The 26783-nt window shown below is 45.1% G+C and overlaps 1 protein-coding gene across 1 annotated transcript in view; it reads right to left on the bottom strand.

The window, feature by feature from the left end:
• Positions 1–258: 258 nt before the first annotated feature.
• Gypc (glycophorin C (Gerbich blood group)) overlaps positions 259–26783 on the bottom strand; it is a 33806-nt gene continuing 7281 nt past the window's right edge. The window contains exons 2-3 of the mRNA XM_090342466.1: positions 2952–2996; positions 259–1343 (exon numbers count right to left, since the gene is read on the bottom strand). Of these exons, the coding sequence (XP_090198592.1) occupies positions 1147–1343; positions 2952–2996 (242 nt within the window). The 3' untranslated portion in view covers positions 259–1146. The remainder of the gene's footprint in view (positions 1344–2951; positions 2997–26783) is intronic.

Below are 26783 nucleotides of genomic sequence, written 5' to 3'. Positions count from 1 at the left end.
TTCTCCTCAGGGTGGGGTATAACAAGTGGTGAAATGAGGGAATTTCATTATGTGTTGGTAACACTGCAATACTGAGTGCTGTGTGCTTGGCACCTATGATTCTGCCGGGCGTTAGCCTCCATAGTACCTTGATTATCACGATTCCCACTTGAAGCATGGCAACACCGAGACCAGATAGGTCAAGAAAGTGGCCTGACATACGAAGACCAGAGAGTGGGCCCTGCAGTCTACTACAATCACCAAGAATCATCCTCACTTGGGGCTATGAGAGGACAGAGTTCACTCGTAACTTTGAATAGGTCCATTTATTTTAATATTGTGCATCAGAACACCAGCCCTTTAGTGGTTCCCTGAACGAATGTGACAACATGTTTTGTTATAGCTGGTGTGTGTGGGGGGAAATGATGCTGGATGCAGATGCATACAAACACACATTCATGTACGCATGTGTATGTAAATACACACATGTATGCACACACACACTTCAGACCCAGACAGTTCTAACCTCATGCATACAGACTTTGTCAGAGGATACAACAATCACACCAGGGAAAAGCCAGCCCTGGATGGCATTTATCACTCCCCAGACAATTAGAGTAGTGTGGGTCTCACATGGAATGCTTGGTTACATTTCAGATTTATTTCCAATCGTTTTAAGGTGGATCAATGGGAGACAAAGGTACTTTTAAGCTCTAGCACCTGCTGTTTCCCCCAAATGTCAAAGACTGACATTTGATGTCATTATCCCCAGTCAGCAGATGGATGTCTCACTTCTTTGTATCCCCAGACCGGGGTCCACCCACCCCCTCCCATACTTGGAAGGCTTTACATGCTGGTAAGTTGGCACTTGGGTGCCCAGGGAGACCCGAGTGTCAGACTTTCTCTCTCTCTTTTTTCACAGTGCAAAGTCATAACTCCTGGGGCAGCTGCTGCCCCCCTCTCCCCGGGTTCCAAGAACAGGACCCTACAGCCTGCATCCTCTTCTTTCCTCCCCGGCAGGCACCCAGTGTTCTGTGAGGCAAATCTTAAGAAGAGCCCAGTGCCCTAGAGAGCTGCCTGGTGGTGCCGGAAATGGTGGTAGGTGGTGGGGGCCTTTCCTCTCCTCCAGCTGGAGGAGGTGTTTGGGGAGGTAAGATCTGCTGTCCCTCAGATGAAATACTCCTTCCTGCTGCTGTCACCAGCATCCTGGAGGGCAGGATCACTCTGCAAGGCCATGTCTGCACTCTCTGCAAACTCTGTGCCTTTGGCCTCATTGGTGTGGTAGGTCCCCTTGTGCCGGTACAGGTAGCGAAGCATGACCAGGAGGAGGCAGACCAGGACCAAGGCCACAGCGGTAATCACAGCTTCAGGAGGTAAGAAATGCATGAGTCAGCTAGGGTAGATGCCATGTGACCTTAGGCAGGTTCAGACTCGCAGTGTTCATATAAGGGCAGATATACTGCTATAGCCACTGCTGGTCCAAACTGATTCCTTCCTTCCATCCCTTCCTCTCTCCCTTCCTCTGTTACTCCCTGACTAGGTGTGCTAGTCTTTAGTTTATGTTCACCTGAAAGGGCCTTTTCTCTTCTCTCTCCCTTCTCTCATCTCTCCCTCCCTGCCTCTACTGGACACTGTGGCCAGAACAGGCTAGTTCTGACTTAACCATGTTGAGAAGCATTTCTGTCTGATGAAGAAAACAAATCTATACATGATCATTGCAGATCAAGCAGTTTGTAACTGAGGAGTTTATGGCATGCCAAGTTCTCAATTCTTCAGATAATCCCAACTGAGGGGTTTTCCAAGGTGTAGGACTTTCTGTGCTAGAATTAGAAAAGTCTCAGTTTCAGGAAGACTTGGCTATTCTTTACAAGAGTGGGGTAGGGAAATAGGAAGATGGGGGCTATTAACTGTGTTTGGGGATACTAGTAGAAAGTGGGATTTGGAAAATTGCCCCTCTCCTTAGCTTCTGTCCATTAACAGTATGCCTGAGGAGTTCCCCAGTCTGAAAGGAGCAATTGGGCCTTGTTGGTGTAGAGGATATGCAGAGGTAAAGTGAATCACTAGGGGTAATATCACTCAGGGCCTTGTGAGGAGGGGTGGAGGGGCTAGGGGATTTTAGGAGCTGAAGGGCAGAAATTCATGGAGGTGTTTTGACTTTGGCCATGTGATTTGAGGGTACAGAACAAGTCTTTGTCTATCAGAATATAGGTTACTTCAAGGGGTAATTTGGGAATAAGGGAAGGCTGAAGTTGCTGCCATGTTCCATTTTTGTGGAACGATTTCTTAAACTTCCTACTGGCTTCAGTGGGACACTTGTGTCTTACAATGTCAATAATATTGAGTAAAAGTAGTCTCAGGACCCAATGAATAGGAGGGTGCTGGGTTAAGGGAGACTGAACAGGTGTATTTGGTGGATTGTTGCTGTTTTTCATTTCATTGTAGAAGTTCCCTGAGCTATTAATAAGCTAGTAAAAGAAGTGTGGGTCTCCAAGAGAGGAACTGAATAAGGGGCATCTCCTAAACATGGTTGTTCCTGTGATTCAGGGCTGTGGCCAATGAGAAATAATTTCTCAGGATCCAACACAGGCAAACAAAAGTCAGACTTCCTTTAGGACAGAGGTATGCCATGAAAATAGGGTTCAGGTTAGTGTGGAATAAGGAGAAGTCTAGATAGTCCTGTTAGTTCCCCTGCCCATCCACCTCTGTCTGTAACCTGATCTGCTCAAGCCACTCCCTCTAACCTGAAGCCTTGTGGAAACAGGGTGCCTCTTGATATGGTCTCTCTACCTTGCCTACTCCACCAGGAACAATGCTGGACATTCCTGGCCAGGATCAAACTCTTCCATTCTACCTTGAATGACCTTCTGAGGACAGAGATGCCTTGCCACAGTCACCCCGACACCCCCAGATCCAGGCTGGTTCTTCCACGTGCCTTTCCTAGTGGCTAGAAGGGCCCAGCTATACAAACTCACCTGCAATGATGGCGATGTCTACCATCTTATTCGACATGCCAGAATCTGTGGAAAGATAAGAAAATGCTTGGTAAGTGATGAAGGTCCCACATCCAGCAATCCCTTGTCTTAAGCCTGTATCCTCTGTGTCTGCAAGCAGCTCTGTGAAGGGTAAGGTGGACAGACTCTACCATAGGTTCAATTTGGCCACTGTCCAGGCTGAAGAACAGCCCATGAACCCCAGGTTGCTCCAGGATTATATGATCTCCTTGCCATATCTGAGCATGGAGGTGGTTGCCCACACCTGGAAGATGCTCTCCAGGTGTCTGTGGTATGGATGAGGAGATGCATTAGAATGTTTAATGGACAGGTGGCTCATTCAGGCATTAGATTGTGATTAGTTCCCATTTCCTACTTCATGTGTCCTTCAAAGCAGTCTTGAGACATTGCTCATGTTGTTGGCCTCTTTCACAGGTAGAAGATGGGGTTGGAGGGGTTTAATCTAGGACTTCACTATCATTTTTACCTCTAGAATACACTTTCTCCTTTGGCTTCTTGAAGAAGGCTCTCCTAGAAGCCCCTTGGTAGGTCTCTGCATTGACTTCCTGTGTACAGGACCTCCCTGTGCAATCCAGAATACTGAGTGCATTTCCAAGTAGATTGAGGATCTGGACCTACAAGGAGTATATGCAGGCGAGCTGCATTAGTAGTCCCCCAGGCTGCGACACAGAAAGTCTCCTCTCCTTTGGGAGATATGTGAGAAGAACAATTTATTCAAACAGGGAAACAGCAGTGCTAACATGGAAATTCTGTGTTCCTATTATAATGGCTAAGAATATTAAAGCAGAGAAAGGTGCTCCCATAATAGTCATTTCCACTCAGATAATCACTGCAATTATACTGCGACGAGGTCATTGTCCCCAGGGTTGTCACATGGCTTTGTGTGATTCAATCTTGGCTTCTGTACCAGAAGCAGTGGTGAGGGACAGTCTCTAGACTGCAGGACCACAGCAGATGAGCAAGAACGCTCACCTAGTAGGCCTGGGACCAGCATGTCTCCCTGAGTGGAAAGGAGATAAAACCAGGATTCAAACCAGCAAAGGGACGAACCAGCAAAGGGATGTGATACACATCAGAGGCAGGTAGGAGACACTGAGCCAGGAAGGGAAGAAGACTTAAGAGTGCTTCAGGCAGGGAGATCTGAAACCAGAAGCCTGAAGTTTCACATGGATGCTGGACTCTGGCATAACATGTGGACAGACATAGCCTGTGATTCAATCAGCACACAGTAGGTACTCGATAAATATTCACAGAGGGTTTAGTGGCTAGAGCCCTGATCTTTCTCAGACACCCAGCACCTTACAAGTAAGCAAGTCAAAACAGCACCTTGCTAAGTTAGCATGGATGGTTACAGAATCTCAAATACCCAGGGCTATATGCCTGCTAGGGAAGTCCTCTATCATGGAGCTACATCACAGCCTAATTTCCTCTTCTTTTCAAAACAACTAGCAATTGGTTGCTACATATCAGGCACAGTTCTCGGCATCCAATTTGCTTTAACTTAGTCCCTGTGATGGTTACTGTTACCTGTACTTAACAGACTAGGAAACCAAATCCCAGAAAAGATTATTTGTGGAGGAGGATCACAGAAGGATCAGGAGACAACAGCTGAGCCTCAGGCAGCTTGGAGTCAGCATGTATAGCCTTTGCACCCTGACTTCCAGGTGAGATAAGTACTTGGCCTACGTGGGCCACATTACTTGCCTTCATTTCAGGACCCACAAGGGCCTGAAACTCTACTAGAGATAAGGTACAAAATCCAGCAGCCAACCCTGAGACTGCTTAGCTATAAGAGAGCCTGCTGTTTGAGACTCAAAAGGTCTCAACTCTCCTCTAGATCTCAAAGTCTCCAGGGGACTGGAGCTCCACAGGTCCAGGCACCACATTTGCCCTACTTAAAGCTTGCTCTAGGGGCAGCATCAGGCTGGGTGCCTGGCACTGTATGAAAATTACTAAATGTTGGAAGGAACAAGAATGAATATAACTGCCCCCTGTACTATCCATGTATCTATCTGAGAGTAACTGGAATCTGCCACTGGCTGTTCAGGCCTCTCTCCTTGTATCACAAGTCCTTGTTGGGCCAGCTGTGCCTGCCTGGTTAAAGGAGGCAGTCCCTAGATAGCAGCCGGGCACCCAGGGGCTGTCCTGTAATGCAGGCAACAGTCTTAGTTTCAGTTATCAGTGTGAGTGTAGTTAACAGGGTGCAGGACCCCAGCTGGAGCTGAATCTTTGGGGCCAGTGATGTTGTTCAGATGTTGAGGGGTTACAGTGGTCAGGTGTTGGACCTAGGATGGAAGTCAGAATCCTCCATTGCCTTTAAGAGCTTTCTTCCTCTTGTGCTTTCAGATGACACTGCGTTACTGTTTTAGCCTTTTCCATTGCTAGCAGTAAATAGCAAAGACTATAATTGATGAAGAATATGGTGCATGGTTCTAGAATCTAGGAAGTCCATAAGCAAGGTGCTAACATCTGAGGAGAGCTGCATCATCACATGACAGAGGTACTCCAATGGTAAGGAAGGGTAAGTGTGCTAGCAAAGAGCATTCATCTATATAGACAGTCCCTTAATAACCAACTAGTCCACTAATGTGTGGATGGATTAATGAGAGCAGAGTCCTCATTCAAAGAACTAGACCCCACCATTAACGCATGACTCTGGAGATTAATTTTCTTTCTTTATAATTAATTAATTAATTATTTTTTTTGAGTTTGAACTCAGGACCTGGGCACTGTCCTTGAACACTTTTGCACAAGGCTCTACCACTTGAGCCACAGCACCACTTCTAGCTTTTTCTGTGTATGTGGTACCGAGGAATCAAACCCAGGGCTTTTGTGCATGCACTCTGCCACTAGTCTACACTCCCTGCCCTAAAGATTAATTTTCTAGCACAGCTAATTCAGGGAACAAGCATTTGAATCATAGCTGCAGGGCAGTTTTATATTTTCCTGCAAGGCTTTTATCCCATATCTCCTGGTCTACCTCTCATAGTTTCCCTTTCTGCAACAGAAGCTCCCCTTCTTATCTTCCATTTTCCATCTTGTTCACCCAGGAGGGAAGAATTCAGTATGTAGGACAAGGACTCTAGGGAATAAGTTTTCTCAGAGCTGACAGTGAGGATAGAGTCACACTCGAATACTCAGTCCTGTAAGCAGTCCTTGCTTTTAGCCTTTAATTTGAGAAGGGTTTTGGGTACCTATGAGTCAGGCCTATAATCCTATCTTTTCAGGAGGCTGAAATCTAAGAATCTGCTCAGAGCCAAACCAAGCGGACAAATCCTAACCAGCAAAAACTAGAAGTGGAGGTGAGGCTCAAGCCAAGTGAGCATGAAGCCTGCGGTAAAAGCTACCTCACCAGCAACAAAACAAAATGAAAATGAAAGAACAAACCAAGAAGGGAAATGCAGGTTTGTTTGTCTGGGGAGTCCTTGGAAAGTTTCCGCAATGAGAAGCACCAATAGCAATTGCATCTGCTGCTTTACCTTGTGCTGGGCTGGTTACCAAAGAATTTAAGTTCAAAGGCACTACAGACATGATAGAAAAGTCACTTTTCCTAGCACTCTGACATAGTAAGGACTTTCGGTGAGTTTAATTTGGGGGTTCGGGAGTAGGACAGCTGAGGGAGGAGGGACAATAACTTTGGTGGTACAAAGAGTTCTCCTTGGCTGTCACTGGGTTTTTTTCTGTTTGATCTTTTCTGTTGCTCAGTGTCTTTGTGCAAGCTCAGTCGACAGGTGACATCTGGAGCTCATTATCTGATTTTTTATTTGGGGGAGAAAGGTCAAATACATTTACTTTCCCTTGATGAATTGCTGTGATTGATTCCAGAGAGTATGTGGCTCTCAGGCTCTGGGTCTCAGAAGAAAGAGACCCCAAGAAATAAGTGAACAGCTTTCTACTCAGCCATCCATTTCCCCTAGAAGCTAGCCATGGAAGGAGAAGCAGGGTGAATTGAACCCAGCCCTAGGTCGAGTGGGAGAAGGGATGATGGCTTCTGTCCCCAGGACTTGGCTGAGGAAATGTAACATTTATGTGACAGCGTAGCTGCTCATATTCTTTGTGATAAAGTCTCCAAATGGGGATTGCAGAGGTGACAAGGATGTGACAGAAAAACACTCATGCCATCTAACTTAGCCCCAGGATTCCTGGATCCTATGACTGGGAAGAAATTAACTGCTTTTCATTCTTTCCTTTAGCAAGTCCACTCTAGCACCCACTACACCCTAGCAACATGTTCCATAGTAAGGACAGGCCCCTGTTACAAGAAACCTTAAGGAAGGTTTCCTGGAGGAGGTGATCAAAGCCTGGCCTGCTTAGGGGGTTAGTAGCAATGCTGTAAGATGGTGAGACAGGGAGTGGGAGAGGTCTTTGGGCTGTGGAGGCTTCTGGATTGGGGCAGGAGGCTCTTGCTCATTTGGGATCCAGATGTTAGGAACCCTGGTCTTTGTGTGTCAGAGACTGGCTCCAGCAAGTCTCCGGGCTTATCCCATGGGAATGTCACCTGCTCATACTCAGTGCATGCATTCACTTGGGACTGCAGAATGAATTTCCAGATGAGGTTCATGTGAGCCTAATCTAATTACACATCACAACATGCCTGTCACTCTAAAGATAAAATCCATGGTCCTGAACTCACCCATGGGTCGTCTTAAACAAGTTCCCAGGGCTTCCAGAGTGCAGAGCAAAGTTACCCCGCAGCCTACCAGAGGGCCCACTTAGCTTTCTTCTTTCTAAACTAGACCCACTAGATCCTGCTCAGAAACATCAACCTCCAACCCCCTCCCACAGTAAAAGCAGCCCAAGGATTTTGTAGATGACTTGGAGAGCACAGAGAATCATATATTAGAAGAAAATAAAAACGTATTTATAAACTTCATCCACCACCCAAAGCTCCTCACTTATCATTTTAAGTGGTTTTCTACTTTCCTGAAGCTCTCTCTCCATTCTCTCTCTTACAGATAAGTCAACTTGGTAGCCAGGTGCTAGACTATAAGTGAAGCAGTTGCTCTCCTCTCCCATTGGCTAAAGCCACAGCCAACTGTGGACAGAAATCTCCCAAGCAACCTGTGGATGCTGTTTGTATGACCTAGGACTGAACCTGTGCATGGTCTGTTGATACCAGGCCTCTTTTCCACCTAAAATGCATGAGGGGACCTGGCCTGGGGCAACCTTCCCTGGAGCCAGAATGCAATCTTCTCCTGCTCTTCCTGTCTTTCATTTGTTTTTCTTCTTGTCTTTTAAATTTGATTTTTTTAAAACCCTAGTCAGGCTGTGGTAGAGTCACAGTGGTTTTCTTCTCCTTTGCTCTAGGTGGTGAATGTAAGAGAATGGTTGCACTATTACCAGTACAGTTACACCTCTGGAGTAGATGCCTCAAATGGGGAGTGATGACTTCATCCAGTTCTGCCTTCACTTTTTAAATGTTTCCTGCTGATTTCCTACTGTCACCCTGGATTTAGAAGAAGGTGACTCCATTTTTTATCTATGGCACAAAAATGGAGGCAAAGTCTTTTTTATTAATTGTAATATACAGAGGGGTTACAGTTACATTTACCAGATAGTAGATGCATTACTTCTCACACATTGATACTCCTCATGTTTTTGTACCCATTTCCGTCCCTCACCCCCTCCCAATCATCTTGTTTCCCCCCTTCTCTTTCCTATTTCAAAAAAACAAATAAGCATATATACAATATTCCAGGTAACAAAGTCAGATACAGTAACAATATGAGATTGACCAAAGGGCATCAAAAGAGAAGAGAAATAACATAGTACATTAAGAACAACAATCTCACAAGATAAAGCTCTTGTTTCCATATCCTGGAATCCATTCATTTAGCTTCATCCTATATGGCCTTATGTATCTAGGTGGAGGCAAAGCCTTTTTTCTTTTCCTTATTCTTTTAGTTCAATGGAGATTGAATAGTCATGCTATAAACATTAAGGGTAGTTTACAAGTATTTCTCAGAAGTAAGGAATGACAGAGGGGGGGGCAGGGGGAGCTCGCACCTATGGACCAGATGGCCAGGGCTGTGAGTTAGAGTAGCCTGGCTCCCCTTTTCCATTCTCTTCTGACAAACATATCTGCAAGCCCTGAGCAAGACTCTCAGGTGTATACAGGGAAGAGATATCCATTCCTGTCACAGGTTCGGCCTCCACAATCCATTCATGTGGAATGCTCTCTTCTCCAGAGCCAAGAGAAGACATTTCTCAGGCCCCCAGGATTCCAGGACTATATAAATTATGTTTAGGATAACAATTCAAGGCCAGCTTGGGGAAAAAGTCAGCAAAACTCCATTTTAACAAAAAAACTAGACATAGCAGTCAGGCCTGTAATTCCAGCTTCATGGGAGAGAAAGGTAGGAGAATGGTGGTTTGAGGCCATCTGTCCACAGAAAGCATGAAGCCCGATCTGAAAAAAAATAACTATAATGATGAAGGAGATCAAAATTGGGGGTATGATTCAAGTGGTATAGCTCTTTCTTAGCAAGCACACAGGTCTGAATTCAAACTTTGTACCATGGGGGAAAAAAGAAAAGAATTGGCTACTGCTTTTCAGAACCTTGAAAGTCAAATCTATGAAAGTCCCTGACCTGTGTGTATGGTGGGTAACAAGACTGACCTGACATTGGCTAGGAAGATCTTGGCTACCCTCTCTGAACCTCTGAATGGCCCTTTGAGTCTTGTGTCATATACTTTTTTCCTAGCCTGGCAAGGAGATGCTCAAAGCAGTCCATTTCCATAGAGTAATGCCACTGGAGCTGTGGACAGAGGAAGCTGAGCTGTGGCTGGAGCCCAAATATGCTTGGCAGGAACCTTCTACAGGTGGAAGAAAGCTAAGCACAGACTTCACACAGGGAGAGAGATTAGGAATCATGGGACGAAGACTCACAAGGTCTTTGAAGCTCAGAGATAACCTCTGAAGAGCTTCTCAGGATCTCTAGCTTGGGGTATCTCTTTAAAGACAGGGGAGACCCCTAACACAGACTAGCTGCTGGAATCTCTCAAGTAGAAGCTTGTTTTCCTTCTGATTGCCTGCTCAAGGGAAGGAACCTTACACTGCAATGTTCAAGCTGCACGTGGCAATCGCTTCTCTATTTGCTCTGACTTTCTCCATCCCCCAGACATCTTCAATCTCTTCATCCTCCTCTGTCCCTGCTGCTGCTTCCTTTCTAATCTGGGCCCTTTCATTCTACACAAGCCAAAGTCACTGGGTCAAGGAAGGCCAAGGCAGCCTCGCTGTTTCATGTTGGGTGGCAGACCATTCACTTCTAGATGGATGACTGTGCATCCTACTGCTTGGTCCAGGTTCTACTGCTTGACCTATTAGTGGCTGGGGCATCTGGAGAGAAGGAAACTTCCTGGAAGGCATAGGCTCTGACTTAGCCATAAAGACTGAACTTCTGCTCAACCTTTAAATTCACCTCTTCTGAGAATTCCTGCTGGCTCTGCTCTGTGCTGCTTTTTATACCACAGAGCCAGGCAAGCATGTTTATGAAGGGCCATGCCATGGAATAAACATGTTCACTTCTGTAGCAAACATGTTCACTTCTATAGTAAACACATTCACTTCCGTGGCCACTTTGTTCATGTATTTGTTTACAAACCTTTAAAATTATAAAACCCACTAATCCTATTGACCATTCAAAATAGACTGCAAAGGACATACTCATATTTCTAGTAAAATGCTTCATAGCTGTCAAGTCTATTCGTGTGTGTGTGTGTGTGTGTGTGTGTGTGTGTGTGTGTGTGTGTGTTGTGCTGGTGGTCTTGGGACTTGAACTTAGGGCCTTGATGCTGTTCGTGAACAGCTTCTTTGCTCAAGGATAGTACTGTACAACTTGAATACCACTTCAGTCTCCAATTCTGGCTTTTGGTAATTAATTGGAGATAAGAATCTCATTGACTTTTCTGCCTCAACTGGCTTTGAACTTTGTTCCTCTGATCTCTGCATCCTAAGTAGCTAGGATTACAGATGTGAGCCACAGGCAGACTGCTGTGCTGGTTTTTGAACTACCACAGGACAAGGACTGAATTTCAGGCCATGCCACAGGCCAGGAGAATGAATAAGTGATACTGCATAGAAAAATCCTCTGAGAGGTACCCTCAGATGCTGTGATCATTCCTTCTTTCCATACACCTGTCTCTTTCATGCTGCATAAAAAACCTCTGTGAGATTCTCTAAGTCATTAAACAGTCTGCAGATGTATGCTGAGCTTCCAGTGACACAGTAGCTGTCATTTATTATGTTCCCGGCAGACAGTCCTGTGAATACAGAGGCGATGTAGATGTCCTCATCTGTGTGTGTCCGTGTATGCCTGTCATTCACACTCATCCACCGCCCCCAGTCCCTTGCACAGCCTGGGTCAAACAGCCATGCCCTCTGAAGTCCCAGCTCTCCAGTTGGTTCATATACTGTAATCTTCACCACTTCTCTGGAGGACTTAATTCACTTAAAAATAATATAATTGCATTTTCAGCACAATTAGGTACCTAATTACATGACTAGATGTCCTCGATCGGGCTGCAGATGTAAATAATGATGATGTCGTCAGGCGTGCTTTGCTACTGGCCTTCCAGGAGGTATACCCGTCTGTGCACAGAATGTGGAAAATGCTTTTCTCTTTTTCTGATGGGATGGATAGGCAGTGCAGGGTCTGTGTGCTCAGGGAGCTGGTCAGCAGGGCAAGAAGAAACACAGGGGAGACTTCTGATGAGGGATTAAATGTCCACCATCCACAGCAGACATCAAAGACACTGAGAAAGGAAAGGCCAAAGTGGCCCACAGACAGCAAGATGACCACATGTAGAGGGCAGAGGTGCAGTGGTGACAGTTCCTGGAAGGAAATGCCTGGGAACAAGAAGCAGGGTGTCCATTCTGGTTGTTGCCTAAGTGCTTCTCCTCCTGCATCTGGGAGGTCCCCAGACTTTGGGGCTACAGGAAGGATGCTATGCCCATCAGGAAGGGCCTTCTCTCTGGGTGTGACCACTCATCCAAGATGATAATGATGAAGGTTGGATAGGTGGGGTATGTAGTACACATATGAACCATTATGGTTCCTGTTACACTGCTAGCTGTACTGGTTACGATTTCCATATAACCAACGGATCCATCCCTGAGTAACCAAGTTCATATGTTCAAGTAAGTACTTAGCCCCCAAATCCATTCTAAGGTGATTGGGAACTAACTTTTTAAGAACGGACATGTGTCCAAAAGAAGCCAGCTTGTCTGTTCAATGACCTGTTGATGACTCAATATTCCCTGCACAGAACATGGTAACTTTCTCCTCCCCTAAGAGACATATGACTTGGGAAGAGGCATGAGAACCATTTCTAGTTGCATAAGCATTCTAGGACTTTATCCTCTCATCATAGAATATAATCACTAAGCAGCTTCTCTCCTCTCCTTTCCCATAAACACCCTCTCCCCCCTATCCCTCACCTGAACTGACCAGGGAGGCAGAGTTGAGCTGCTCTTCAGCTCCAGGCCTCCATATTGGGAAGGCAATAAAGCCTTTCCTTCCTGCAGAATCCTAGTGCCACAACACTGCCTTTTACATATAGCTCTTGGTTTTTCTTTTTAAATTTTATCCTAAGCACAGGGTTCTTGGGTCTATAGCCTGGGAACATGCTTCCAGGTCAAGGTGAAGACAATTCTAGGCTGCTCTGCACAATCATCACCTTGGAGGGCTTCCAAGGCCCATTGTGATGGGAGTTTGGGAGTACAGGGATTGTGGGCTTGGTGCAGAGATATGGCAGGAGTTCTGGGCTCCCTGATGTCCCAGCTGCATACACATATCTTTGACCCTCAGCTCCTTCCTTTATAGAAGTGTCAGCATAATGGAGCTTCCATTATGAGATTCCATTAAGAGATTCCAAGGGGTGTTGTCCAATGTAGAAAAGCTGTTCTTTGTATCAGCGTATCTCTTGTATGCCACACACACACACACACACACACACACACACACACACACACACACACGTATATTTTTGGATCCTCAAAAGCCAGAATCTTCCAATTATGCCACTCACTATTCTTGGTCTCCTAAATTTTGTCTTTTGGGAATCAAGGTAGGAAAGGCTCGTAGTGGAGTCACTAGTTCACTTTCTCATTGGGAAACTGAAGAATGCCTGCCCCTGGTTCCACCCGTTGGCTGTCTTTCCTCTGCTTGAGGATGAAATACCATAGTCATCCACCATCTCTGTTTCATCACCCTTCATTCCTCATTCCCTCATTGTGTTTCTAGTTGATGAAAATACTCCATGGTATGTCTCAATCCATCACTGAGATGGACAAGCCCCTGCTTCATCTTCCCAATCCCACTTCTACTCTTTTGATTTATATTTGCCCGATATTAATCTTTTAAAAGCAAAGAAGTTATAAACACATACATAACTCTGCCTTCTGTCAGTTGAAATCTCATGACACAAGTCAACTGTCATCTAAATTAAATGTTTCTTTCACTGAAAGTGATAAATGCCCTCGAGACTAATCAAAGAGATGCCAAACAAACTCAGACTAGTGTCACCTCAGAAATTTGTAGATGGTATAGTGGAAGTGTCACCTCCACTGACCAACTCCTGAGCTGTTGCTATGGGAGAGCTGGCCCCATCCTGCTGCTGCAATGCAGTCAAATATGAACAGAATCCTTTGTCCATCATTTGTCATCAGGGAACTCAGCACTCCAAAACTTAGCACACAACCTTCTACTTAGTAGTAGAAGGTTAATCACAACATAGCCCTCCCTCCTATCAGATTGGTCCGCTAGTTTCTTTGGTAAAGACGAGGAGACTTTGCTTTTTGCAAATCAAATAACTGTAGGATATCAGTTACCCCCAAAGCAGCTACAGAGCTAAATCTGGTGGAGCATATGGAATGGAGGGCTGCTCAGGAGGCAGAATCATCTAAAGCAGTAATGATTTCAAAAGCATAGATTTTTTTTTGCTAGTCTTGGGCTTTAGCTCAGGGCCTGAGCACTGTCCTTTGACTTTCTCAAGGTTAGAGCTCTACCACTTGAGCCTCAGCACTTCCAGCTTTTATTTTTTTCTATGCATGTGGTACCAAGGAATTGAACCCGGGTCTTCGTGCATGTTAGGCAAGCACTCTACCACTAGGCCAAACTCCTGGCCCCTCAAAAGCATATTTTTAAAGCATAAATGTTTTTCAAAAATGTTGAAACAAAGGCAATTTTTTCATGTCATTCAGATAAATATATTTGAATTACTTTTGATTTATACAAAAGCTGAGGTCTTAGGAAGAAGATCAAAAAGCGTATGAAGGGCTAAATTCAGCATACATCATGATCTCCTTTTTCTTCTCTTCCTTTTCCTTGTCTTATTACTTCTTCCACCATCACTACTATGAGTTTGATTCAGCTGCTTGGGTAGAGATAGGCAAGGTGACACTGCGGGAAAGAGTTTTGTTTTGTTTTGTTTTTGCAAAGGGGATTCTTTAGAAATCAGTACAGAGATTAAAGAAGGCCTGAGTATAGTTTGGAAGAGTACTTGGAAGCTATTGAGATAAGATCAGGAGCCAAACATGACAAGCCAAAAGGGGTGAAAGGAATGGGCAGGGACAGGAGATCCGGATGGGAGTTCTAGGGGCTGTAGGAAGGCAAAGCTGGCAAGGCTGAGGCCAGGAGTCTGAGAACCTGAGATTCTGGCAAGAGTAAAAGCGTGACTAAAAATAATAAAAGGACCATCCACATGGAGGTAGAAAGGAGGGTTATGAGTGATGTTTTATCATTCTGCATTTCTACATGACCAGTTAGTTACTCAGCCACTTATACAATCACATTATTTTAAAGACTAAAAATGAAGATATATCTCAAAACAAAAAGAAACATCTATGTCTAGGTTTCACCCTTCTAAGTTGCTGACTAAATGTGTTAGCTGCCTTCCAGTCCATGGCTGTTTTAGCCCTGTGTCTGAGCTCACCAGGTATGTGCTGTAGGTTTCAGTCTGGGAAGCTCACAGGCTAAAGTGACCTGCCTCCAAGGAGGCAGGAAGAAAACCTGGGCTTTGGTGCCAGCTAATCGGGTTTCCACTCAAGCATACCACCTGAGACGAAATACCTTGACATCTTCTCTGCATAAGTCTCAGTGTCTCTGCTGCACAATGAGGACAGAAGCACTAAAGTTGCTCCCAGGATCTCATGATCCTAAGGAAGATCCTTTTGATGTCCTCCTTCTCAAGTTACTGTCCTCACGAGTTCCCAGTGAGACCCTGTTCTTCAACTACCCAAGCACTGCCCTGCTATGCAGTGTGAGAAAGGAAGGAGAATATATAATTTAATATATTAATATATACATATATTATTGAATCAATTAAATATCAGTAAATTAATAATTTTATAATATATTTTATACAATATGTAATATTGATATATCTCTAAAACATATTAGATAATTGGGTATAATTGATATACTTATATTAATACAAGTATATAAAGATATTAATGTTATAATGAATATATTATATATAATATACACATATTATGATATATTGTATATATTATATAATATATAATATAAAGAATATATTATATGTGATTGTATATTATGTATGATTATATAAATATATTTATATAAGTATGTATGAATATATATGTGTATATATATGTGTATGTGTGTGTGTGTGTGTGTGTGTGTGTGTGTGGGTGTGTTCTAATTTAAAAAAGCATTTGGTGGCACAAGACTATAATCCCAGCATTCAGTGAGGCAGTCTGGTATCCACAGTGGAACAGCACCTCCAAATAAAGAAACAAAGAAGCTGGGCACCAGTGGTTGAACTTTTAATCCTAGTTACCCAGGAGGCTGAGATCTGAAGATTGCAGTTTGAATCCTTGAAGCCAGAGTAGGCAGAAAAACCCATAAGCTGCTTATCTCCAATTAACCACCTAAAAAGCTTGTAGTGGGGCTCTGGCTCAAGTGGTTGGAAGAGCTAAGGGATAGTACCCAAGCCCTGAATTAAAACCCCAGTACTGGTAACTACTTAAAAGATAATCATTTTTAAAAAGGTAAAGAAATGAATGGAAGCAGAAATTAAAGAAGTTCCTGGGTTTCACTGCTCTTCTAACTGTGGCTCTAAGGACACGTCTGGGGACACAGCTGGTTAGCAGCCAGCTCAGGCCTTGCTTTATCAGCACCAGCTGCCTAGTGCAGGACCCAAAGGTTCCCTGTGGCTGGCTGATAAGAAGCTTATCAGAGACAGCCCTGGGCAGAGGAGCCATTTCTATCAGTTTCAATAGGGAGGGAGAAAGGCCTTCCCAGGAAATATAATACTTTGTACAGTCAGAGCCAGCCGGCTGCTTGTCACTGACACCATGAGCTGCTCTTGCTGGTGCAGACAGGAAGTGGGCATCTCCCCTACCCAGGCACGGAATTTCCTTAGGGCAAAGTTCCACCGCATACCTATTATTCAGAAGGTAAGGGAAAAACAAGATGAGCTGGGAGAGGGTGGGGGAGGGAAAGTGGGAGAAAAACATGGGAAGGGGTAACAATATTCAGGAAGTAATGTACCCACTACCTGATGAATGTAACTGTAACCTCTCTGTACATCACCCAAACAATAACATAAAATTAAAAAATAAAAAGAAATGAATGACCCTGAGCCCTCTCACTGCCTGTGGTCTACAGCAGAGCAGAGACCAATCCTCATATGTAAAAGACCAGTCAGTCTTCACAGCCCTGTATATGTGGATGTACATGTACGTGCATATCTGTGTGCATGTACTGGGGCAGGCAATGCTTAGCATGAAGCCACTTATCCTCTTAAAATTCCATTATCAAGAGCCCACAGGGTAATAACAAAGAAAAATGTCACACTGCCTGCAGTTGGCTGGTGGGGTGCAGAGATTTTGGAAGAGGCCTGAATTCTAGTGTGGGCTCTGTCATTTGCTACTGCTATGGCTGTTACTCATGCTTTTCCAAATCAGGTGCATTTAGGCACACAAAGGATACCAAGCTGTATTAGGATATTAGGAGCTGAGTGAATCAGCTTCCCATCATTAACACAAACTAACGAGGAGGAAAGGGGGGTTTCAGTCCGCCACCAACTGGGCATGTTGGGTGTGAGGGCGTGACAGAACAGAGCTGTTCACCACACAGACCAAAAGTCAAGAAGAGAGGCAGTACCCTTCACAGGCACCTGCAGTGACCTGAAGTCTTCCCACTGGGCCCCATCGCCATTCAATAGTGGGTGGATCTCCACCAGGGATCTCCATTCAGGGATCATGTGTTTAGCACATGGGCCTTTGCAGGGATTCTCAAATTCTAAAGTCCAGCAGGCCCCAGGAGGGCACTAAGAAGGGTCTCAGAGGTTCTGTGCCTGGGGAGGGGAGATGCCCACTTCCTGTCTGCACCAGCAGGTGCAGCTCATGGTGTCAGTGATAAGCAGGCAGCTGGTTCTGACTGTTCAAAATATATTTCCTGGGCAGGCCTTTCTCCCTCCCTATTGAAGCAGGTAAAAGTAGCTCCCAGGCCCATCTCTAATAAACTTCTTATGTAATACCAGTCCCCTCCCTTCCTGGATCCTTGTCTTGGGAACACATTATTTAAGGGAAGAGACACATGGGGGTGAGCCTGAGGGTCCATGTTTAGAGTGAGCACATCACCTCCAATGTTCCTTACTGCCCACAGGAGGCAGAGCAGCTACATGAATTTGCACCTGATAGGACTTGAGGAATCTGTGTGAACCTGAGCCACTCTGGTTTGGAGGGGAGAAAAGCTCGTATTTCTGTACTGTGTCTGAGAAGACTTTGAGGCTAAGCATGCTCTTGAGCTTTGCTTCCCTACCTCTGCACAGGTGCCAGTTTGGGCCCAGAAGCAGTGAGCTGAGACTTCTCTAGTCCATACCCTTCCTTGTCCACTGCTAGGTTAGCTCTTCCACACCCCAAAGAATAAAGGCTCAGCTCTGAGCTCTGGTTTTACTGCAGGCAGAGTCCCCTGGCATATCTTCCCGGGCTTGCTCAGGTGGCTTAGTGATGTTTCTTGCTTTTCTTCATAATCCCACGTGCTCTGTGTGCTGCAGGTGCTTAAGGGCTGTGGTCCTGCACACACACACACACGCACACACACACACACACACATTCCCTGCAGTGGTACTGCATCTGAGGCTGCAGACAAACTGCAAATGCCATCAGCTCTTTCAGACAAACTTTGAAAACTGCCTTGTATGATGTGTGTGTGTACACATATGTGAATTGGGAAGTGGATGGCGGACGCTCATTTCAGGATTCCAGGAGGTGTCCTCCACCAGTCATTCTCTTTGCTAATGCCCATACTTGACACAGATCACCTGAGACCAGGATCTCAGCTCCTTGCTAAGCACTACCTGAGATGTTGAGAGTCCCTGCTACTTATTGATTCTCTGACACCTCACCGGTCCGTCCCACTCTTGAACGCAGCCCCACTAGTCTCATGGTTGTTTCTTGATCAAACTAGGCCTGCTCCTTCCTCATGGCCTGTGTCCTGTCTTGTCTTTCCTCTTCCATGCCTGCATACCTTTTGCTTCTATTACATCTTTAGGTCTTAATCAAACATCACCTCCTGCAGTGACACCTCCTCTGGCCACAGCCTTCCACATTACATTCCTCTTCTCTGTCCTCCATTAGTTCTCTCGATTTGATCATCTTCCCTAGTTCATGGCACCATCCAATGAATGGAGCGTTGTCCCTGTGTGTCTGTGTCTGGGCTTCTGTCGCTCCAACATCAGCTCCCCTTTGGGAGGTGACTACTGGTTTGCTCAATGTCACATACCCAGGACCTGACACAGTTTGTGCTTATTCTTTGTGTGTGAGATGTGATTGCTGGGACATAGGCTTGCTGGTGTAAGAGGCAGAAGCAAAGCCTGAATAGAGCACCTGTTCTTTCTTACTGAGCAAACCCTCTAACTCTGCCTTTGCTCACCCATTTTATCTGCTCTTACTTGACTTTAAAATTGCCACTTTTGAGCCAAGTGCCAATAATCTATACCTATAATCCTAGCTACAAAGGAGGGTGAGATCCAGCCGGCAGCCTGGACAGAAAATCCACAAGATTCCATTTCCAATTAACTAGCAAAATGTAGGACTGGAGGTGTGGCTCCAGTGGTAAAACACTAAGAAGAAAACTGAGCAAGCACCAGGTCCTGAATTCAAATTCCAATACTGCTAGTGAAGAAACAAAGCAAAATGAAACCTTATGCTTTAAAGGTAAAGGAGACACCTCTGACATGAACTCACTGTGCTTCCAATTGATAAGGTCTAATTACACATGCAGAGACCCCACCTGCTTCCTCACCTTCAATCACCTTTCCCCATGCCTTAGGCCATCAGTACAAAAACCTATCCTTGGGAGGCAGACCTGAATCTCCTTCTCCCAGCTCCACATATGGCCACCTGGAGGAAACTCCATTTTGTAAAACTTGTCATGCCACTGATTGACACTGTAAGATGTCATGATGGGAAAAATAAGCCTAGTTCAGGAACAAGAGCAGCAATCGACTAGGTTAACACCATGACTGAGTTTGGGAACATTTATTTTCTAAGCTGGCCAGATGTGGATACCTTGAACCTCAGAATTTCCATTTTCATATCTGGGGATAGCCTTCCAGGATGGGGAGCGGTTTCTACAAGGTGATGGGTAGCATGCCTGGTCTGGCACATGCCATGGGGAAAGACCAATCCCCCTTGTCCATGAAGAGGTGCCAAGGGCCATTTTCTAGACACAGTTGTGAGCTGGCTGTAGAGCTCTGGTTGAGCCTGTCTGTCATGCTGTGCCCCTGCCCAGGTGAAATGAGGATTTTCTGAGGTTGTGAGACCAGAGTGCAAGAGAGGGAAGTGCAGAAGAGAGGCCTCCCAGGCAGCTTAGGTAGGGCAGAGCAGTAACAGGAACTAAGGTACTTACTGTGGACCAGGTCAACTGACTCGGCCTGAGTACACTTCCCTGGTCATTGTATATACCCTGACTTCTCTTTGCTGAGACTTTCTTCCGTGGCTTCCTGTCATCCATGAGGCTGGCATCTTTAGAGAGTGAGACCCCATGGTTCAGGTGGGCTGTTTGTGTAGGAGTTGCAACATTAGAAAGTCTCTGTTGATTCACATTGAAAGTTGGCCTCTTTTCCTTTATAGCCCAAAGAGTAAGTGATTTAGGCTCTGTGAGCCTGGGGCCCCCTTCTCAGCTGTGGCATGACAGCAGTGTGGACACCATGTAAATGACATAGGTTAGAAGCATGCCAAGGCTGGGGTAAACCCCTGCACCACATTTTCAGGCTTCTCACCTCTCTTACTCCCCCCTTTCTCCCTCTTCCTCTTCCTCCTCCTCCTCCTCCTTCTTCTTCTTCTTCCCCCCCCTCCTCTCTCTTCCCTCTCAAGTTCATACTTATTGCACCCACTAAGTGTGCCTCAGGCCTGGCTTTTTGGCGCAGATCTCACCTGTGCTTTCTCTAGCAACAGTAACGAGGCTTTCCCTTTAACACTGTTGGAACTCCTTGGAACTGGTAGCATTTTCAGTTTCTCTTGCACCGATGTGGTCTTCCGTGGTTTTTGAATACCCATGAGGCTAACCCTCATGAGGTTGTAAGGACACGGGTGTCAGTCAGCTGGGAGAGGCAAAATGGGGCAAGGTCAGTACCTGGCAGTGATGGGGCCATGTCCGTGGCTGCCAGGGTGCACGAGGGCCACTCTGACTGGACTTTGCACACTTTGCAGTGTGCAAAGACTCTGGCACTCTTTTTGTAGGATTGCAGTATCCATTGTATCTTGAGTTTTGGGGAGTGTTGGGGTTCCAGGATGGGCCTAGCTAAGTGATCACAACTTGAACTGAACAACTCCCTCATATGGGGTGGAGGAGCTCTGGGCAGCAATAGGGCTCTCTGAAGAGGAAGCTGGTGTGAAAGGGAGATGTCAATAGAGTATCTGGTCAGAGAGCTCTCTGTACTTGGCAAGGCTTCCATACACAGAGAGCTCACAGAATCATCTTTGGGGATCCTCAGGGTTCCACAAGGCAGGGGGCAGGCAGTGAGGCCAACCTTTTATTACCCCAATGTCTGCTCCTTTGTTCCCAGGACAGAGGAGGTTGGGTGAGGAACTCAAGAGAATTGTGGCAAACATCACTTCACTCGAATACGTGGTTTTAAAATAGCCTGTCCCTAATGGGATTTTTTTTTCCCCAGAGTCTTCAGGATTCTTAAATAGGAAATGACCCAGAGGCAATTACTAAAACTGGATATAAATAAATGTATTTAGCCTATTTGAACCAACTTCTTCCAATCTCTTGTGAATGAAAACGTTGTTCTCTCTTGAAACTTATTTCCTACACATAGGAGGGTGGATCACAGCCCTGTCACTCACAATAGTGTCCTGAAGAGGGAGGCCCCACCTTCAGCACGCACCCACAGACAAGTGTGCTCAGCATTACAAATCCCAAACCACTTCTGTACTGAGTGTGAGGACTCTGTACATTAATAATTTTCTTTCTGTTTGACATGCTTCCAAATTATCCTTCTGAAGTCCTTTCCTAGAGTAATAGTATTCTCAACAGTCATCCCCAATCAGTGACAACTTGTTTCTTCCAGGACAAGATTTCCATTCAGCAAACTAAAACTCTATGAAGTAGAAATTCACTGTAATTTAATGTTAGCTTGACATATATTACCAGAGGGGAGTTTACACTACAAGAAATTGTTCTTTAAATACCTAGGTAACTACCTGGTTATTATTAAGTTATAGCCATTTTAACCTGAAAATCCTGTTTTCATCTCCTGTCAATTATAAAGACTAGATCTCGATGGATTTAATCCAAACCCCTGTGGGTCTAGTGATAGAATTAGGAATGTGTGAGCTAATTAGTAAATATTTGTGGGCAAGTTGCTTCATAATAGAATTTCACATCTCCTTCCTTTTCAAGCCTCCCAAGTTTTGTGGAATCTGAACTGAGGATTGGTGAGATTTGATCAGAATTTAACTGATAACATGAGAAATGGCAGTGTATTCACTGTAGCTTGAATATAGAACATTTAATCAGAGTGTGAGCATTTTACAACCTCATGGGATAGAAATAACTAACCAAAGACCAAAGCATCCTCTACTGCAAACTGCAAGCTGTCTCAGTTATCACTGTGGCTCTGAGAGGAGCCAGGCAAGGAGTTTTCAAACTTGTCTCAAAATGGAGTGGAGCCACCACAAAAAAAGGGGTGACATTGTCTAAATAGGAAATATACTCATTACCTGATTTATAAAACTGTAATAGCTCTGTATAAAACCTTAATAAAGATAAAATTACACTTAAAAATATGGAGCAATCACAAGGTCCTCCATGGTGTGCTGGTCTGCCCTCTTTTATCCTTCTTGGCTGGATCCAATGCTCTTTTATCTCCTGTGTGTCTGAATTTAAACCAAAAAATGAGTTCTATAACATTGCCATTACAGTTAAAGGATGAAAAGTACCAATCATTGCAATGATGATGTATCATTAGAAAAGATTTTTGTCTGTATACCTCTGGGGCAGGGTATCCAGTTGGGCAGCTACTTCTTTGGAAGGTTCATGGATATGTAGCCATTCCAGAAGGGACCACCTGTTTCACGGGTCGAAGTGAGGTGTGCCAAGTGGCCAGCTACTCAGGGTTTAGACTTGCTTTGTTTTTGGTGCTCTAGGGTCCGCCTCCTTAACTGGACTGAGGACACTTCTGTTAATAGTGTCTATACCCCTGTGCATCCTATTTAGATTCCTGTACATGGTAAGATATCATTGTATTTAAAGCACCAAGCACAGGCCTAGATTCCCTATAGGAGAAAAAGCCAAAGGTTTATGGCTCTTATCAACTGATGCCCAAGTTTGGGGATTAAGGGCCTTATCATGGGGTAGGCTGGTAATAAAGTACTATGTGGAGGGTACACTGAAAACTGACACAAATATGTAACTACTGATACATGGTTGGGGCACATGGATACTCAAAGGAAAGGCTTCCTCTGATGTCTTTATGAATAAACTATGTTCAGTGAGGAGGTGCACAGAGAAGACAGCGCTAAACCAGATGAAAAATAGTCAAAGCAGGTTGAGCCCTGGTGTATTCCTGTATTCCTAGCCACTCGGGAGACTGTGATTTGAGGAGTGCCATTCAAAGTAAGCTCAAGCAGGAAAGTCCAAGACTTTTATCTACATTAACCACCAAAAAAAGAAGTGGAGCTGTGGCTCAAGTGGTAGAGCACTAGCCTTGAGAAAAACTTCTCAGGCTCTGAGAGCCTGTGTCCAGGCTCTGAGTTCCATCCCCAGATTCAGTGTGTCGGTGAAGGTGTGCGCCCTCCCCCCCCCTCGCGTTCTCTCTCTCTCCCTCTCTCTCTCTCTCTCTCTCTCTCTCTCTCTCTCTCTCTCTCTCTCTCTCTCTCACACACACACACACACACACACACACAGAGCCAAAGCAACCTTGCTGGTTTCTCCAAATTGTTATGTCCTTGTCTGTCTGGTGGAGTTGATTGTTACACAGGTCATGAATAAAATTATCCAGAGCAAAGTGAGATGAGTGCAGAGCCCTGTAGGTATCCAGGCAAGCAATTCATGTCCTCACTGGGGCAATAAAATGTGAGGAGTATACCAAAAGCAGTTCAATAGAATAGCTACATTTCACTGGCATTGAACCCCCAATGGCCAAGACCTTCCTATAACGGTGCTGGGAGCCAGTGACTCATGTCAGACTCATCAAAAGGCTGAGATCAAGAGGATCAAAGCCAGGCTCAAGGTCAGCCTTGACAGACAGTTCATTAGACTCCATCTCCCAAACAGTCAGCAAAAAGCAAGGCTGGATGCATGGTTTCAGTGATAGTGTGCTAGCTTAGCAAGCTAGCAAATGGAATAAGACAAGGCCCTGATTTTTAAATCCCAGTACCAACAAACAAAACAAAACAACAAGAAACAACACAGATATCAGTAGCATTTCTCACTTTCATGTGTTACATCTGAAGGTCAGGAAGGCCCAAAGACCAAATATCTGGTTGCTCTGATGCAAGGTGAGGCCAAATAAGATGTCCAGAGTTGCCCATTGCAGGGCCTAAGACTGATGAATTGGAGATTGCAAAGGGGGTGATTGTGGGGAGGAATGAGTGTGGGCATGCATAAGTATGTGCATGTCATATCTAGTACATATGAACATGTGCAAGCATGTGCACTAATGTGTAGACACACATACGTGTACGTGTGTATCTGCATATATGTGGAGGAGAGAGGGAAGTAAGGTCAGTATCAAAGTCCTATTTTCTCCTGACCCCTGGCTCTCATCCTTAGCTTTATGAGTTTCTGAGGGCACAAAACTGCCATTCACAAAGGAATCAGACAACTATTTCCATTCTCCATCTATTTCAACCTAGTTGTGTTGGGGACCGACTGTGGGGTCAATGACCTTGGACCTGACCTTGGACCTACACAACTGTATACACAAGGAAGTAACTCTTATTAGGATGACTTTAAGCAATGTCAATCAGTTCTTATCATGATGACTTTAAGCAATGTCAATCAGTTCTTATCATGATGACTTTAAGCAATGTTAATCCTTTCTCATTTATCCTATATGTGATTTGTTTACTATTTTGTATGAATGTAGCCTCTGGCAGTTCCCTAGTTTTAAGAAGAGTATTTAAGGTCGGAACTTAAAATAAACAAGACAGAGTCTTAGGCGGCAGTCTGGAGCTCACAGCCTTCTTGGACTGCTGACTTGGGCTGTAGTCCTCCCGAACTCCATCTGTTTGTCTCTCTTTTAATTTTTCCTAGTCCTTGCCCCTATTTCAGGAATCCCAATCCGCGAACCCTGGTTTGCTGCCGGCTGGCCCGGGCATAGTTGTATGAATTCTGCCAAGTTACTCCCTTCAGCCAATCAAAGGGAAGAACTGTATCACAGCATCTTTTATTTGGGGGGAAGAAGGAGGAACAATACTGGAAATTGAATCTAGAGTCTCCCACATGCTACTTAAGTACTCATCACTCAAGATCCATATTCATAATACTTTTGTTTGCAATTTGTTCTTGAGATTTGGTCTCTGTAACTTTACCTGGCTGGCCCTCAAACCTGAGATCCTCTTGCTTCAGCCTCTATAGAGGGGTACCTGTCTTGCAAGAATACAGGGCAGTGAATATAGGACGGCCTGGCAAAAAGCAGCATAAACATGGTTGCATGGCAGCCGTGATCAAGGCTTGTTGTAGTTATAGATACAACATATTTGACAACCCTGTGACCATGCTGTCGGCACAGGGGTGGTTTGGGGAGGAGGCATTCCAGGAATTGGCGGGGGCATTACTTTTCTCTCAGTGGCCTTGCAGACACTCTGACAGGCAGCTGGCAACTACTCCTCCCGCCAAGGACAATAGCTTGCCCTGGCCTGGCAGCACTCGAACACCCAGTAGCTAACCCTTGCTGTTCCCCTTTGAGCACTGCACTAGCACCATGGACACAGGGAGGACGGGGTGAGCTGATCTGGCTGCAGGAAGGGGAGGGTCTTTGATTTTGAGGCTGGGAAAATACCCTCAGGACTGAATGGAGCCAAATAGAAGGGCCTGAATTCATGGCAGCCCTTCTCCGCATGGCAGATGACAGTGTCCCACATGGGAGGGGACACACCTGGTGTCAGCGCTGGTGTTGATGATGTTCAGGGAGAGACCTGGAGGTCTCAGCTGCTACATTTCTAACCTGGAATTGATCATATCTATGTGGAAAATAAATTCAGAATTAAAGACAGGACCATGCATATCCCTGCTGAGTGGAAAAGAGTGGGCCTTTGTCAAATGCCATTCACTGCTCTGGGGCACCTATATGATGACCCCAGCTTTGGGCTTTGGTCTACATCTGTGCTCAGCTCCAACTGTGAGTGAACAGTATAACCCCAGGTTGTCCATGCATAGCTTCTGCCAAACCCTTTTATCCATAACTCACCCAACTACTGTCCATTTATCGCCCATGTGTCCCCCAACTCTAAGACATCCTCTCCCCTGAGGAGATTTCTATACCTTGTCTCTTGGCCGTTTAGGGACTCTGTTCTCCAAAGAACATGGATAACTTGTGAAATAATGAGACTGAGGAAGTAAATTGGCCCATCCTTAAACTTATTTCATGGCTTAAAAGGCAAAAAAAAATGTATGGAAATAAACAGATGGAGGCATAATGGGAGTTGGGAGTTGAGTCGATGGAGGAGAAAAATCAAAGAGAGAGAGAGAGAAGAGAGAGAGAGAGAGAGAGAGAGAGAGAGAGAGAGAGAGAGAGAGAGAGAGAGAGAGAGAGAGAGAGAGAATGGAGTGAGAGGAGAAACAGAGGTTTGTGAATGGTAGCACTGGTCCTTTGCCCTAGGGTAGATGAGCCCAGAGTCATAGGGAGACTTCGTAGATCCAGACCTGGCCCTTTATGAGTACCTCTTCCATCTCTACAAAATTGTATTTATGGTTGCCTTGGTATAAAGACAAATATACTCTTTGACCTTACAGAATAAAAGTCTTCTTTTTTATTTTAAAAGGAACTAAGGTATGTCTGTGAGCTCTTGAGGCAGGTGGGATGGTTGAACTAGCCCCTCCTAAACGCACTTAGTATGGTGCAGGGGGCAGGAAGGGATAGTGGCAGCCTGAGCAGGGCACTCTGCATAGTTCCCTTGCAGCCCATCGTTGGTTTTGGTAGCATCACATGAAAAAGGGAGATCAAAATACCTCTCCTGAGGCTGCTGGGGATGAAATGAGATAACGTCTGCTAAGTACAGCTTTGAGTCAGGGTTCAGGCCATACAGTAATGGAAGGGACCAATAGAGCTCATAGCATTGGAATAAACTTTTTAAATAACATAACA

Source organism: Megascapheus bottae, chromosome 12, assembly GCF_031878675.1.
Source record: "Megascapheus bottae isolate mThoBot1 chromosome 12, mThoBot2.hap1, whole genome shotgun sequence".
Taxonomy (NCBI): Eukaryota; Metazoa; Chordata; class Mammalia; order Rodentia; family Geomyidae; genus Megascapheus; species Megascapheus bottae.
This window is presented reverse-complemented; position numbering and strand designations above follow the sequence as displayed.